This window comes from Danio rerio, chromosome 7, assembly GCF_052040795.2.
Source record: "Danio rerio strain M-AB ecotype USA chromosome 7, GRCz13ab, whole genome shotgun sequence".
Taxonomy (NCBI): Eukaryota; Metazoa; Chordata; class Actinopteri; order Cypriniformes; family Danionidae; genus Danio; species Danio rerio.
In genome coordinates, this window is record NC_141027.1 from 9147326 (window position 1) to 9163587 (window position 16262).

Below are 16262 nucleotides of genomic sequence, written 5' to 3' on the forward strand. Positions count from 1 at the left end.
TGCTCTGTTAAACATCATTTGGGAAATATTTGAAGAATATTGAGGCCTGATAATTTTGACTTCAACTGTATATTGTGAGTTCTCACAAGCCGGCGGTGCAGATGAAATGGCCTAAGAAGCCAGGCTTTTTGGGGTTTTGTGTGTTTCAGGACATCTAGGGTACATCTGGTCATCTTTATGCATGCAGCCTTTGCTGTGGTTTAGACGAGACAGACTGAGCTTTAGTTCTTGAAAGGCCGTCTGGTCCTGTGAAGGCTAAAACGCCGCATGCTTTACGTGTTGACCTCTCGGTTTAATCTGTCAGGGTTATATATCGTGATGCGCAGCGTTTCTCTGAGCTGCAGATAGAGAGCGAACGCCTGGAGTCTTTCAGATTCACATTCCCCGCGTCACACTTGCTCGGCCGATTATTGAAACGCTTCTCATTCTCAACCGCTGACCCACAATGCACCGCGTCCGAAACAAAACAGCGCTTTGAGCCGAGACTAAATCAACCCACCGTGAAGAAGATTGTGGAGTTGTTGTTGTTTTTTTCCCCTCACACACTCATTAAGGGTTCAGTTTCAGTGGTGAACTCTGATTTGTTTGAAGATGTAATTGATTTTGACGTTGTGTTTGTTTTGTTTGTGCCACATTTCGAGTGGTGTGAGCGTAGAGTGAGCGGAGCTGCAGCTTTAAGAGCTAGAGATGTGTCAATGGGCCTAAGGAAGCTATACGATATTATATTTGTGCATATACAGTTGAAGTCAGAATTATTAGCCCCTTATGGATTTGTTTTTTTTTATTTTTTAATTGTTTCCCAAATGATGTTAAACAGATTCAGGACATTTTCACAGTATGTCTGATCATGTTTTTTCTTCTGGAGAAAGTCTTATTTGCTTTATTTTGGCTAGAAAAAAACACCATTTTAAGGACATAATTATTAGCCGCTTTAAACTATAGTTGTTTTCTATACACTGAAAAAAACATCAAAGATGATTCCTTGAATTTACTAAAATATTTTAAGTTAAGTGGTTGTAAACAATTTGTTTGGGCTGGATTTAAACAAACAAATTAAGTTAAGCATTACTAAATTTAATTTGTTTGCTTAAATTCAACACAAATAAATTGTTTGCGACCATTTTTCTGACAACATTTTTTTTAGTGTAGTCTACAGAACAAACCATCATTATACAATAACTTGCCTAATTACCCTAACCTGCCTAGTTAACCTAATTAACCTAGTGAAGCCTTTAAATGTCACTTTAAGCTGTATAGAAGTGTCTTGAAAAATATCTAGTCAAATATTATTTACTGTCATCATGACAAAGATAATATAAATCAGTTATCAGAAATGAGTTATTAAAACTATGATTAGTTTCCGGAGGAAACCCACGCGAGGGCAGGGAGAACATGCAAACTCCACACAGAAACACCAACTGAGCCCAAGTTCGAACCAGCGACCTTCTTGCTGTGAGGCGACAGCACTACCTACTGCGCCACTGCCTCGCCCCATAATAATAATAATAATTATTATTATCATTATTATTGTTATTATTATTATAAATTTGTTATATTTGGTTTATATTTATTTATATTTTGTTTATATTATATTATTTATTTTAGAATTTTATTTCTTATCATTTCTGTGTATAGTAATAATTATTTAATCATAATAACAATATGTAAATTAGATATTTGTAGTATTCTGTCTATAGATGGTAATTATAGTTTACTATTATTATTATTATTATTATTTTATATTTGTAATACCATGTGTATAGTTAGCAATTATCATTTATCATAATTATTTTATATCATCATTTTATTATTGTTATTAGTATTAATATTGTATTTGTTAATGCTTTTTTTGTTTGTAGTTAGTAATTACAGTTTATCATAATAATAACAAAAATAATAATCATTATTATTATTATGGTTATTATTATTATTTTCTAAGTGTTAAACTTTGTGTATAGTTAGTAATTACTGTTGATTATTATTACTATTCATTCATTCATTCATTCATTCATTTTCTTTTCTGCTTAGTCCATTTATTAATCTCTTAAGCTGTGAGGCGATTGTGCTACCCACTTCTCTACCGTGACGCACTATTATTATTGTTGTTGTTATTTATTTACGTATAGTAGTAGTTTCAATTATGACTCCTTGTATGTTGATTATTCTTTAATAAAATATTAACAAATAAAGAATTCATTTATTTTTTATGCTTTTTTCTTCAAATAAAAGTTTTAATCTATATGTCTTCTTTTAAGGGTTTGCTAAAGTAATGCAAAAAGTTATAAATACACTATCATACATATTTTAATGTTTCTGTACTGTGAAATATTCAGTACAGAAGTACGATCTGTAGTACATAATACAGTCCTTTTTGATTCTGTTTTGACCTTTTCTATTTCTTTAAGTCCTGTTTGCTCTTCAATGTTTGGACTTTCAGCAGTGAAAATTAAACCACACTGAACTGAACTAAAGTGAGCTTTAACACCGAAAACTGCACTGACACTTTTAATTTATTAGAACTTCTATGTTAAGCTGCTTAGACAAAATCTACATTGTAAAAGCGCTATAGAAATAAAGATGAATTAAAATGAATTAAAAAATAGAAAGTTCACTCTTATAATAATAATAATAATAATAATAATAATAATAATAATAATATTGCTATAAATAAATGTACTACAATTGTATATTTGGGTTTAAAAGTGGCCTGATTTTGCATAAAAACTATGTTTGATGTAAATGAGGGCAGTAATATGTTAATGTGCAAATAGTTTTGCTGCTGTTTTTTGGTTTCCATGGTGTGAGCCTGTTGAAGGATGGCAGTGAATTGTTACATGGGTTTAATCTTTTCTTTTTCTTCTCTTTTTTTTCCCATGATTAAAGTCTGGCAGGAATGACATGCGTTCCGGAATGTGCCAATGGAACTTTCTTTAACCTTGAGGAAATGAAGTGCAGCCCCTGCCACATCTCCTGCTCCACATGCACAGGTCATTAACTGTTCTATTCTATTCTATTCTATTCTATTCTATTCTATTCTATTCTATTCTATTCTATTCTATTCTATTCTATTCTATTATATATTCTATTATATATTATATTATATTATATTATATTATATTATATTATATTATATTATATTATATTATATATTTATTTTTTATATTGTATTATATTATATTATATATTAAATTTTTATATTATTTTATATTTAATTTTTATTTTTTTATTATATTATATTTTTATATTATATTCTGTTATATTATATATTATATTTTTATATTTTATTTTTTATATTATATTATATTTATTATTATATTATATTTATTGTATTATATTATACACTTATTTATGTAATTATAGTCAAGTCATTTACTGTTCTATTATACTCTATTTTGTTCGTTCATTTTAGATTCTGTTTTAAACTGTTCGATTCTATTCTATAATACACATTTATATAAGTCATTTTCCACACCATAGGTTAGTTGTCAAGTCATTTTCTATTCCACTCCATTCTATTCTATTACAGTCTAGCCTATCCTTTTATACACTCATTTATATACAGTGGGTACAGTGTGTTTTTTATTCTGTCCTGTTCTATTCTATTTCATTTTATTCCACTCCAGTCCAGTCCAGTCTAGTCTAGTCTAATGCAGTCCAGTACATTCTATTTTATTTTATTCCATTCCATTCCAGTCTATCCTATCCTATTTTACACTCGTTTATGACCTGTTTCCACTGACTGGTACAGTACGAGATACCTTTATCAGGCTTGCGTTTCCACTACCAAATGTACCCTTTTGGTGGGCGTGGTGTACGACAGAGAGTTTCAGTCGACATCATTCTCGTTCGTATAAATGTCTACAGTAAAGCTGTACAGGTCGCTCACATATCATATGAGAAGCACTTCTCACAAAACAGATGCTTTAAACGCATAAATACTTGTTTATAAATGTTCATTACTAACATTTCTATGAACATGATTTGATTATAACTGCAGATCAGTGTGAAATAGCCTACTGTAACGTCTGCAATTAAATCAAATAAATCTATAAATGCACTATATGAACACAAACGGCACCTTACAGTCTCCGATATGTTACCAATTACTAGACCCACACGGAATCTGCGCGTGCAGAATTCCGCAGATTTTCCGCAGATTTCTGCAGATTTTTAGCCCATTATAAATTCTGTTTATTTACTCGAGTAAATGTGTAAATCTGAATTTATTAAGTTTTTATTCAGTAATTTATTACTTTTTATTTAATATATTAAAGTGTAAGTTATGATACTCCGCTGGATACTCCCAAAATAATTCCGCAGAAATCCGAAGATTTTTACCAAAATTCTCCGCAGAAATAGCAAAAAACTTCCGCAGATTCCGTCTGGCCCTGCCAATTACAGAAAAACTACACACAGCATACATTTAGTCCTTATTTAGGTTCAAAAACAACACACAACATATAGCCCACAGTCAAACCTCTCATCTGTGTCTGTAATCTTCAACAGCACATAAAAAGTCTGTTAGAGAGTAAATCCGTCATTTTATTATTAATATAATTACAGATTCTAAGTTCTGTTCTGTTGAAACGCAAAGTGTTTGATTACATTTAGTCATTTAGCAGACGCTTTTATCCAAAGCAACTTACAAATGAGGACAAGGAAGCAACTTACACAACTATAAGAGCAACAATGAATAAGTGCTATAGGCAAGTTTCAGGTCTGTAAAGTCTAAGAAGGAAAGTATTAGTAAATTTTTTTTTTTTTCAGGGGGGTTTAGTTAGTGGTATATCCAGAGATGCAATTGCAGATTAGGAAGTGTAGTGGAGACTAAATAGTTGAGTTTTTAGTCGTTTCTTGAAAACAGCGAGTGACTCTGCTGTTCTGATGCAGTTAGGGAGTTCATTCCACCAACTGGGCAGATTGAGCGCGAGCGTTCGAGAAAGTGATTTCTTCCCTCTTTGGGATGGAACCACGAGGCGACGTTCATTCACAGAACGCAAGTTTCTGGAGGGCACATAGATCTGCAGAAGTGAGAGCAGATAATGTAATAAATGGAAAGCAAATAACAGTTGACTCCTCCTCCTTTTTGGCTGATCTGAAAAAGGGCCCTAATAATAAATAATGATGTGATCTGAACCATGATATTTGTGATCAGTTACACCACTAGCTAAAATCATTTAAATGCATAATTTTTTTTCTTATTAATGTACACACAGCACCTCATAGTGACAGAAAAACACTGAATTGTTGACGTCTTTTACAGATTTATTAAAAAAGAAACACTAAAATATCACATGGTCCTGAGCATTCAGACCCTCTACTGTGACACTCATATATTTAAATCAGGTGTTGTCCATTAGTACTGATCATCCTGGAGATGGCTCTATTGACCTTATTCTCCGCAGACGAGCAGGCGCTGCCATTTGAATCTTCATGGCATGAGCCTTCCAGGCTCAGTCACTTCCATTCATTTTTAGGCATTAAAAACTGCTCGTTTCGCTGTTTGATGTTGCAAACTGATATTTCCTTGTTGTATTATTCTACTTGGTCTGTGTAGTCATGCAAACATTTGTTTGTAGAGCAAGTAGTTTGCCCATTTTTTGCCGTTTATTATTCCTAGTCATTTCTCCCGTAGGCGACTGAAACGGAAGTTCTAAGACAATCGCGAAAACAGGCGCACTTCCGCATTTTAGAACAAGGTCGATACCTTCATTTAAGTCCCGCTGTGTTTAATTATACTGTGTGGAGTTGATTAGGAAAGCCACACACCTGTCTATAACACACAAGTCCCAAATGGCACACTATGCTATTATAGTTATATAATGGCATAGTGTAATATAGTATACTATATTATACAGTATAGTATATGTATATACTATATATATATATATATATATGTATATATGCCACAGCTATATCACCCTGCAGCCCAAGACCGGTTACTCACTAAAGCTAAGCAGGGCTGAGCCTGGTCAGTACCTGGATGGGAGACCACTAGGGAACACTAGGTTGCTGTTGGAAGTGGTGTTAGTGTGGCCAGCAGGGGGCGCTCAACCTGAGGTCTATGTGAGTCCTAATGCCCCAGTAAAAGTACAGGGGACACTACACTGTCAGTGGGCGCCGTCTTTCGGATGAGACTCTAAACCGAGGTCCTGACTCTCTGTGGTCATTAAAAATCCCATGGCATTTCTCGTGAAAGAGCAGGGGTGTAACCACGGTGTCCTGGCCAAAGTCCCTCTATCGGCCCATACGATCATGGCCTCCCAATCATCCCCTTCCACCGAATTGGCTCTATCACTGTCTCTCCACTCCACCAATAGCTGGTGTGTGGTGAGCGCACTGGCGCCGTTGTCCTGTGGCTGCCGTCGCATCATCCAAGTGGATGCTGCACACTGGTGGTGGTGTGGAGAGACCCCCCTCATGATTGTAAAGCGCTTTGGGTGTATGGCCGTACACAATAAATGCGCTATATAAATACACATTACATTACATTACATGTATGTAGTGTCGTCCCAAAGGGAGCACTTAAGTTTTTGTACTAAGCCGAAATACAAACCATTTCCCTCATGATGTTTGCTTGTTGCCAAATTAGTGAAATAAATGACCAAACTACCAAATAATACCTGCCTTGAGTATATCTGCATTCACCATCAGGAGGCGGTATAGTCCCTTTCGTTGGAGAATTTTGCTTTCACAATCCAAAATAATTAATTCAATCCAACATGTGCACCCGAAAGCTCCTCCCCTTCCGCTACATGAGCAAAGCTGCTTTCTTTGAGTGCATGAGTGCTTTTCTTGAATAAGTGCATCATCTGGGTAATTAATGTGCACTTATTATTTCGGTCCCACTTTATATTAAGTGGCCTTAACTAATATGTACTTACACAGGAATTAATAGTTTGTTACAATGTACTAATTGTATAAATACATGTATTTACTGTGTACTTATGCTTGATTAAATACATGTATGTAATTACATCTGTAATTAACTTTTGTAATTACATTTGTAAATACACTGTTGACCATCCCCACATCTTAACCCACCCTTAAACCTACCCATGCCACCAAACCTGTCCATAACCCAACCTCTATCCCAACTCAAAAGCACCACAAGTGTTCTCAAATACATTATAAACACAGTAAGTACATTGTATTTATTTTTTTGATGTAAGTACATAGTAGTTAAGGACACTTAATATAAAGTGGGACCATTATTTCTAGAGTTTTCAGTGTGAACGCACTACTTACAATAATTATACTACAAAATGGTGTAGAATAGTGCATAAGTGTGTGATTTGGGACACACCTAAAATAAGACCTTACAGCTCACTGATGATTCCTTACACAATCATGAGGTCAAAGGAACTGCCTTAAGAGCTTAGAGACTGAATTGTGGCAAGGCACGGGTCTGGCCATGCTTACAAAAACATTCTGCTGCACTTCAGGTTTCTAAGAGCACAGTGACCTCTATAATCCTTAAATGAAAGACGTTTGGGACGACCAGAACTCTTTCTAGAGCGTGCAGTCTGGCCCAATTAAGCCATCAGAGGTGAAGAGCCTTGGTGAGAGAGGTAAAGAAGAACCCAAAGCTCACTGTGGCTGAGCTCCAGGGATGCAGTCAGGAGATGGGAGAAAGTTGTAGAAAGTCAACCGACACTGCAGACCTCCTTCAGTCAGGGCTTTATGGCAGAGTGGCCCGATGGAAGCCTCTCCTTAGTGGAGTTTGCTGAAAAACACCTGAAGGACTCCAAGGTGGTGAAATTCTCCTAGTATGAAAAGGCCAAGATAGAACTGTTTGGCCTTTACTCTAAGCGGTATGCATGGAGAAGACCAGACACTGCTCATTCCTTGTCTAATGCAGTTCCAACAGTGAAGCATGGTAGTAGAGAATCATGCTGTGGGGGTGTTTTTCAGCTGCAGGGACAGAACGACTGCTTGCAAATGAGAAAAAGATGAATGCGGCCAAGTACGGGGATATCCTGGACGAAAACCTTCTCGAGAGTGCTCAGAAATTCAGACTGGGCCAAAGGTTTTCCTTCCAACAAGACAATAGCTGCATTTCCACTGTCGGGCCAGTGCGAGCCAGGTCTTTTATTGGGCTGGGCCAACAGCCCAGGATCTTGAGCAGTGAGGCCAAAATCATGTCACGTTTCCACTGTCAGGCCAATAGCTCGCAGTGCAGCATGCAAACCCCAACCCCAGAACATCCCCCGAATCAAACGTCACACAACCAGCCCAGTTCAGTGGGAAGAAAAGCTCAAATCAGACTCAGGCAGATAAAGCACGCCATCATCATCCAACAAAGATTAAAATGGAGACAACAGGAACGAGGAAGTTTAGGCCTTTGTATTTTCCTTCATTATATTTGTTTACTCATCAACCGACTGTTGGCGTTGTACATCAAATGGTCTTGTCATAAACGGAGGAATAACCCAGCGCACCATTCATAAAATAAAACTATAGAATTTCTCCATTAATCACTCGTATAAAAGGTTGGCTTTTTTATAACACCCTTGTAGACAACATTAAATATACATTAATCCCTAGGCTATGATGCTCTATAGGTAATTTATTCAAGAGTATAAATTAAGAATGTTGCCTATTATTCGGCAATCTTAAGTCAAGGAAACCGTTCAGTGTTTCAGGATATAAGAGCAAGTGATAAAATATTGCCTAGCCTGTATCATCGCACTTACATACAGCAGCTTTCCAAAGTCCGATTCATTCATTCATTTTCTTGTCGGCTTAGTCCCTTTATTAATCCGGGGTCGCCACAGCGGAATGAACCGCCAACCCATCCAGCACATTTTTACACAGCGGATGGGAAACATCCACACACACACACATACACACACACTCATGAACTACGGACAATTTAGCCCACCCAATTCACCTGTACCGCATGTCTTTGGACTGTGGGGGAAACAGGAGTACCCGGAGGAAACCCGCGCGAATGCAGGGAGAACATGCAAACTCCACCCAGAAATGCCAACTAAGCAGAGGTTCGAACCAGGGACCTTCTTGCTGTGAGGCGACAGCACTACCTACTGCACCACTGCTTCGCCCCAAAAGTCCGATTCAGTTTTAAGAAAAAAATGTCGCCTATCTTAAATTTGATAAAAGTAGTGTTAAATATTTCAGAACGGCATATCTCCAGTGATTCTCCCCAAAGCAAAATAATTATGGCTTAAAGTATTAAATATATCTAATAAAGCTCTACATTGAAAATTTGAATTTTTTAATTTTACCTCGTCAAACTTGTTTTAGGTCATAGAACACATGTTTTTTACATACAGTTTTTCCCTATCTCTTTGTAAAGCAGTGCAGGACTGGATGGCAGAAAAGATTTAAAAGGTAGTTTCTGATGGATTCGGCTTGCTTTGGCCTGAAAAAGTCCAGCCGCTGGCCCCGAGGAAGCCTTGCTTCTTCGCAAGCAGACCCTGGAAATGACAGTGGAAACGTGGCTAATGACTTGGGCCAGACGGAATCTGCGAACGTTTTTTATTATTTCGGCAGAGAATTTAGCAAAAAATCTGTGTATTTCTGCAGAATTATTTTGGAAGCATCATAACTAAAACTTTGATATATTGAAAAAATATATTACCTTTTTAACATTTATTTAATGTTTAAAATGCAAATCCTCTCATAAAAGTCTCTCATAAAATATATCTACTAAAAGACAGAAAATATTACTGTACAAACTGCATTGTGCATAAATTAGATGAACATTTTTATATTAGTAAATAATAATACTGAAATTAATTTAACTGAATAAATATAGATTTATACACATTTACTCAAGTAAATAAACAGAATTAATGTTGGGCTAAAAATCAGCAGAATTCCGTGCACACAGTTTCCCTGTGGGCCTACTAATGACCCGAAGCACACAGCTAAACTAACGAAGGAGTGGCTTCACAACAACTCCGTGACTGTTCTTTAATGGCCCAGCCAGAGCCCTGACTTAAACCCAATTGAGCATCTCTGAAGAGACCTAAAAATGGATGTCCAACAACATTCATCATCAAACCTGACAGAACTGGAGAGGATCTGCAAGGAGAAATTGCAGAGAATCCCCAAATCCAAGGGTGACTTGTTGCATCTTTCCCAAAAGGTTGTATTAGATCAAAAGGGGGCTTCTGCTAAATACTTATAGCTTATAATATAAATTATAGCTTTATATATATGTGTGTGTGTGTGTATAGCTTATAGCTTATAATATATATTATAGCTTATTTAAATAAACAATTAATTTAAATAAAAATCACTCACACTTGCTCAGAGGTAAACTTAACCTGAACAACCTGCTTTGAAGGTTACTCCAGATCACATACTCAAATCACACTCTCAGATACTCAGGTTAAGTTCAGAGAACAAGTTACTATGGTCAATTGCGCTGATATATTCCTCAGATTATGAAACCGAAAGCTGAGGTTATCCACTTACATAACAATAAACTTATATGGGTGTCACTTAACTATGTTCAGGATATGTTCAGGTTATTTTCAGGATATGGTCTGGTTATGTTTAGGATGCATTTTGGTTATGTTCAGGATATGTTCAGGTTATGTTCAGGGTATGCTCAGAATATGTTTAGGTTATGTTTAGGATATGTTCTGGCTATATTCTGGATATGTTAATAATATGTTCGGGTTATGTTCAGTATATGGTCTGGTTATGTTTAGGATGCATTCTGGTTATGTTCAGGATATGTTCAGGTTATGTTCAGGGTATGCTCAGAATATGTTTAGGTTATGTTTAGGATATGTTCTGGCTATATTCTGGATTTGTTAATAATATGTTCTGGTTATGTTCAGTATATGGTCTGGTTATGTTTAGGATGCATTCTGGTTATGTTCAGGATATGTTCAGTTTATGTTCTGGTTATGTTCAGGTTATGTTCTGAATATGTTTAGGTTATGTTCAGAATATGTTTAGGTTATGTTTTAAGTACTTTTTAATACTTAGAGTTAAGCGTCTGAATACTGAGGACCACTCAGTTTTTCTATTTTTAATTAATCTGCAAAAATGTCAACAATTCTGTAAATACAGGGTGCTGTGTCTACAATTTATTGAGGAAAAATAAATTATTTTAGCAAATGGCTGGGTCTCGCTTTATATTAAGTGGCCTTAACTAATATGTACTTACACAGGAGTTAATAGTTTGTTACAATGTACTTATTGTGTAAATACGTGTATTTACTGTGTACTTATGCTTGATTAAATACCCGTATGTAATTACATCTGTATTTAACTTTTGTAACTACATTTGTAAATACACTGTTGACCATCCCTTACACCTTAACCCACCCTTAAACCTACCCATGCCACCAAACCTGTCCATAACCCAACCTCTATCCCAACTCAAAAGCACCACAAGTGTTCTCAAATACATCATAAACACAGTAAGTACATTGTATTTATTTTTTAATGGAAGTACATAGTAGTTAAGGACACTTAATATAAAGTGGGACCGATGGCTGCAATATGACAAAGAGTGAAAAATGTAAGGGGGAACACTTTCCGTACCCACTGTAAATAAACACGTCCCGTGACTCTAGCACTTAATTGTCTAAGCACTAACAGTTCCATTGTTTAATTAGCACTTCATGTGTGTATTGCCGCCTCTTGTTGAATTGCTGAATACCTCCTTAATTGTACATTTAAATGTATTCAATTCAATTCTATTCTCCTGTTACAAATTGCTTTAGACAGTATTATCACATCTTAAAGTCAACAGAGATCAAACAATAATGACCACTGATTCATTTTAAGATTTGCATTCAGATTTTGGCCATCAAGTTAACTCCATGCCAAATCTAACACTCGTAAATAAGTTAATCAAATGCCTGACTCTGTGTAACCATTAAAAATGACAAAAAGAAGTGGAGGAATGACATCACATATCGTCCATTGCTCGCTTTCCACAGGAGCCGAATCAATCCACCGTGAGAAACAAAAGAGTGAAGCGTTTGTATTGTTTTGCAGCCAGTCCTGTAGCACTATTGCTGCTCAGCTCTGGAACTTAATTAACTTACTTCATTATACCAGCCCACCAGAGACCACTGATAAGCCCGTGAGTTGTTTGCTTTCCAAGTTCACTGAAACGTGGAGGGCTAATGTTATAGACACAATAGTATCGGGCATAGTAAACTGACAGATTAACCCGAATGCGTGTGGGTTGTCTACACAAGCTACATCTTTATTAATTTGGATACATTTAAGAGTGGCGTTTTTGTTTTGAAATGCTCTGTGTCCACGTAAGCACTCTCAATCCTTTTATCATCCACCTTGAAATCACCAATCATTTTATTATCCAATTATCCCATTACTTTTTGCTTATTTAGTATTTTAAATGTTTAAAGGCGTTTAAAAAATATGTATATTTTGCGGATCAATTATTAAATTAAATATCCGAGGTAATTTTTTTAGAAAATATGCAAACTTTGTGAAATATTACTCAAATTTAAATGTCTTTTTTGGCTTGTAGTAACTTTAAAGTGTCATTTATTTCTGTGATGCAGAGCTGAATTTTCAGTGTCACATTGTGCTACGCTTATTTTCTGATCAAGAAACATTTTGGATTTGTTATTAAGAATAAAAACACTTGTGGGCCTTCGTAGATTGCCATCTTGTTGGCCTGCTTAGAGCATGTTGTGGGGACTGGATTGGTTTAAATCCTATCTGTCCAATCGCAGTTTTAAAGTCACTGTTGGAGAACATTCATCTGAGGCAGCACATTTGTCATGTGGTGTTCCCCAGGGATCTATTTTAGCCCCTTTCTAGCTCCTTATATATGCTTCCTCTGGGCTCTATCTTTCGAAAACATGGTCTGCCTTTAAAACCAAGTTCAAGTGGGCTAGAGACCCTTATGCTTGTCGGGTGTGAAAGACTGGTTGTCCTAGAACTTTCTAGATTTTAATAGAGTAAGAGTTTGGCCTGTCAAACTCTTCCAGAGCCACAATGGTTTATCTAGAAAAATTAAGTTTTTCTATGAAACCCTGGGTAAAAAATCTGGGTGTTATTCTGAGTGATGGCTTGAGCTTTGACAAACAGATAAATGCAGTGGTCGAATCCCCTTTCTTTCAGCTTCGACTTCGACTGTCAAATCTATTTTATCTAGAAACAATAATCCATGCTTTTATTACCACTAGACGGGACTTTTGTAACTCATTATACTTTGGGATTAGTCAGAAAGCCTTATCTCGCTTACAATTAGTTCAAAATGCTGCTGCAAGGCTTTTAACAGGGACCAAGAAGCATGACCACATAGCTGCCTGTGCACTATCAAGTCACTTTTAAGATGCTTCTCTTGGTTTTTAAATCTCTAAATGGCCTGGCACCTTCTTATCTGTCAGACATGTTAGTTGAGTATCAGCTTGGTCGGTCTCTCGGTCATCTAACCAGAGACTGTTATGCATCCCTGAGTCGAGGCTGAAATGCAGAGGTGACCGTGCCTTCGCAATAGCTGGTCCTCGGTTGTGGAATGCTCTGCCCCACTGTATTAGATCTGTTTCATCCCTGTCTGTTTTTAAATCTTGGTTAAAATCTTACCTCTTTGATTTGGCATTTTAGCGGTGAAAATTGTCCGTTTAAGCTAGAGTTTTATAATATATATATATATATATATATATATATATATATATATATATATATATATTTGTTTCTCTGTTTTGATTTGTACTGTGCAGCACATTGTTAAATAGTGCCATATAAATAAAATTGACATTGTCATGGATTTGTGTTGAAGTGAAGCTTATTTATAAACAATCACGAGCTTATGATTGACCACAGCTTGTCCCACATTAGTTAACACATGATTTACCAATCAGATGCAGCCAAACACACTGTAAATAACCAGATTTACTTACCTTAGTTTCTTTGCCTTTAAGAATCCCCTATCCATGCCTACTCCTCCCCCTCTTTCCTAGATTAATCAAGGATACGGTGGCACGGCAGCTCAGTGGTTAGCACTGTTAGAAGGTTGCTGGTCCCGGCCGAGCCAGTTTGTGTTTCTGTGTGGAGTTTGCATATTCTCCCCATGCTCGCGTGGGTTTCTGGCCACAGTCCAAAGAGAAGTGAATTGATCAAATCAAATTGGCACAATATATGAGCAATTAGTCTAGGGTTCTAACGTATGGTGTTCAGTTAGCAGAACACCGCGCCATGGCAATGTCCAACAATCAATAATAGTCTCAAAGAACTAATCCAGAGGGGTTCACTCACTCACCGATCACTCAGCATAGATGGCCTTCCAGCTCAAGGAAGAGTCCTGGTGGTTCCAAACATCTTCCACTTACGGATGATGGAGGGCGCTGTGCTCACTGGAACTTTCAGAGCAACAGAAATGTTTCTCTAACCTTCCCCAGCCTTGTGCCTGGAAGCAATCCTGTCTCTGAGGTCTACAGACAATTCCTTTGTCTTCATGCTTGGTTTGTTCTTTGACATGCACTGTCAACCCTGGGACTTTATATAGACAGGTGTACGCCTTTTTAAATCATGTCCAATCAACTGAATTGGCTGATCAGTGGAAACAGAATGTACCTGAGCTCAATTTAGAGCTTCACGCCAAAGGCTGTGAATACTGATGTACATGTAATTTTTAATTTTTTTTAGGTTTTTTATTTTTAATAAATTTGCAACCATTTCAAAAATAAAATTCACATTGTCATTATGACAATATTGTGGGTATTGTGTGTAGATTGTTGAGGAAATAAATGAATTTATTAAGGCTGTAACAAAAAAAAATGTGGAAAAAGTGAAGCGCTATGAATACTTTCCAGATGCACTGTAGGAGAGGAGGTTCATCCATCATCTTCATCTGAACCCCTACATTGTATAAGGTCATTATAGTCTTGCTGATTAATGATAACATTGCATTGTTAATGTCCTAAACAGCCTCAAGCGGAGAATCCAATGAGTGTAAATAGCAGAAAGCTGAATGCAGACCACCAGCGCTGAGCTCATGGTGTGGTGTGTGTGTGTGTGTGTGTGTGTGTTGACAGGGCCGGGGCAGGAGGAGTGTATTCAGTGTGCGCAGGGCTTCTTGCAGCAGGAGTGGAGATGCGTTCGTTCCTGTGCTCCCGGATACTACAGTGGAGAAGCTGCAGGATTCACACAGAGGATGTGCCGCAAGTGAGTCTTCAGTTACTCCCCCACTGCATTCGCACTGTCTCATATTCATCTTCATTCTCTCATATTCATTGGCAGACACAAAGCACTTGAGTTAAACGTGTAGATACCATAAACAAATATTACTATAGTGTAAAGTACAGATGTGCTTGTTTGTTTTTGTTTTATGTGCTGGGGTGTTTGGGTAGTATTTTGTAGAGTTGTTGATTAAGGACTCCCTCTGAAACTTTTGAGTCAGTGAATCATTGACAGTAGATTTGCTCTGACCGGATCTTTTGAGTCAGTGAATCCATCGATAAGAGACTCACTCTGACTAGATCTTTTAAGTTAATCAGTTGTTGACTGGAGACTGGATCTTTTGAGTCGGTGAATCATTGACTGGTAGTGGATCTTTTGTATTAGTAAGTTGTTGACTCCACAGTGGTTCTTCTGAATCGGTGAATCATTAACTAGAGACTGTAATTTTTTGTAGACTCACCCTGACAGGATCTTTTAAGTCTGTGAGTCATTGACTGGAGACTGAATATTTTGAGCCAGTGAATCATTGACCAAATACTTGCTCTGACTCTTTTGAGTCATTGACTATAGATTGTCTTTGACTGGATGATTTGAGCCAGTAATTCATTGACCAAATACTTGCTCTGACTCTCTTGAGTCATTGACTGTAGATTTTCCTTGACTGGATGATTTGAGTCAGTGAATGATTGACTAAATATTTGCTCTTACTGAATCTTTTGAGTCATTAAGTGGAGACTGGATCTTTTGAATTAGTAAATTTTCAACTGGACACTCGATCTTTTATGTCAGTGAATCATTGACTAGAGACTAGAATTTTGTACACTGACTCGGACAAGATCATTTGAGTCCATGACTGGAGATTTACTCTGACTGGACCTTTTGAGTCATTGACTAGATTTTCTTTGACTGGATGATTTGAGTCAGTGAATCATTGACTAAATACTCGCTCTTACTGGATCTTTTGAGTCATTAACTGGAGACTGGATCTTTTGATTCAGTGAATCCATCAACAAAAGACTCGCTCTGACTGATCTTTTGAGTCAATCAGTTGTTGACTGAAGACTGGATCTTTTGAGTCAGTGAATCATTGACTAAATACCTGCTCTGACTGG

At 36.8% G+C, this 16262-nt stretch overlaps 1 protein-coding gene across 47 annotated transcripts in view; it reads left to right on the forward strand.

Moving 5' to 3' along the window:
* Positions 1-16262, forward strand: part of pcsk6 (proprotein convertase subtilisin/kexin type 6) — an 884625-nt gene that overhangs the window by 152452 nt on the left and 715911 nt on the right. For 46 of the 47 annotated variants that reach the window (XR_015495136.1, XR_015495090.1, XR_015495092.1 and 43 more), the window contains exons 18-19: positions 2884-2987; positions 15006-15135. The exons of the other annotated variant lie outside the window; for it this stretch is intronic. Coding sequence is in view for 3 of the 46 variants with exons in the window: in XM_087260238.1 (XP_087116364.1) it covers positions 2884-2987; positions 15006-15135 (234 nt within the window). In the remaining 43 variants the exon portion in view is untranslated. The remainder of the gene's footprint in view (positions 1-2883; positions 2988-15005; positions 15136-16262) is intronic. 47 annotated transcript variants of the gene reach the window in all.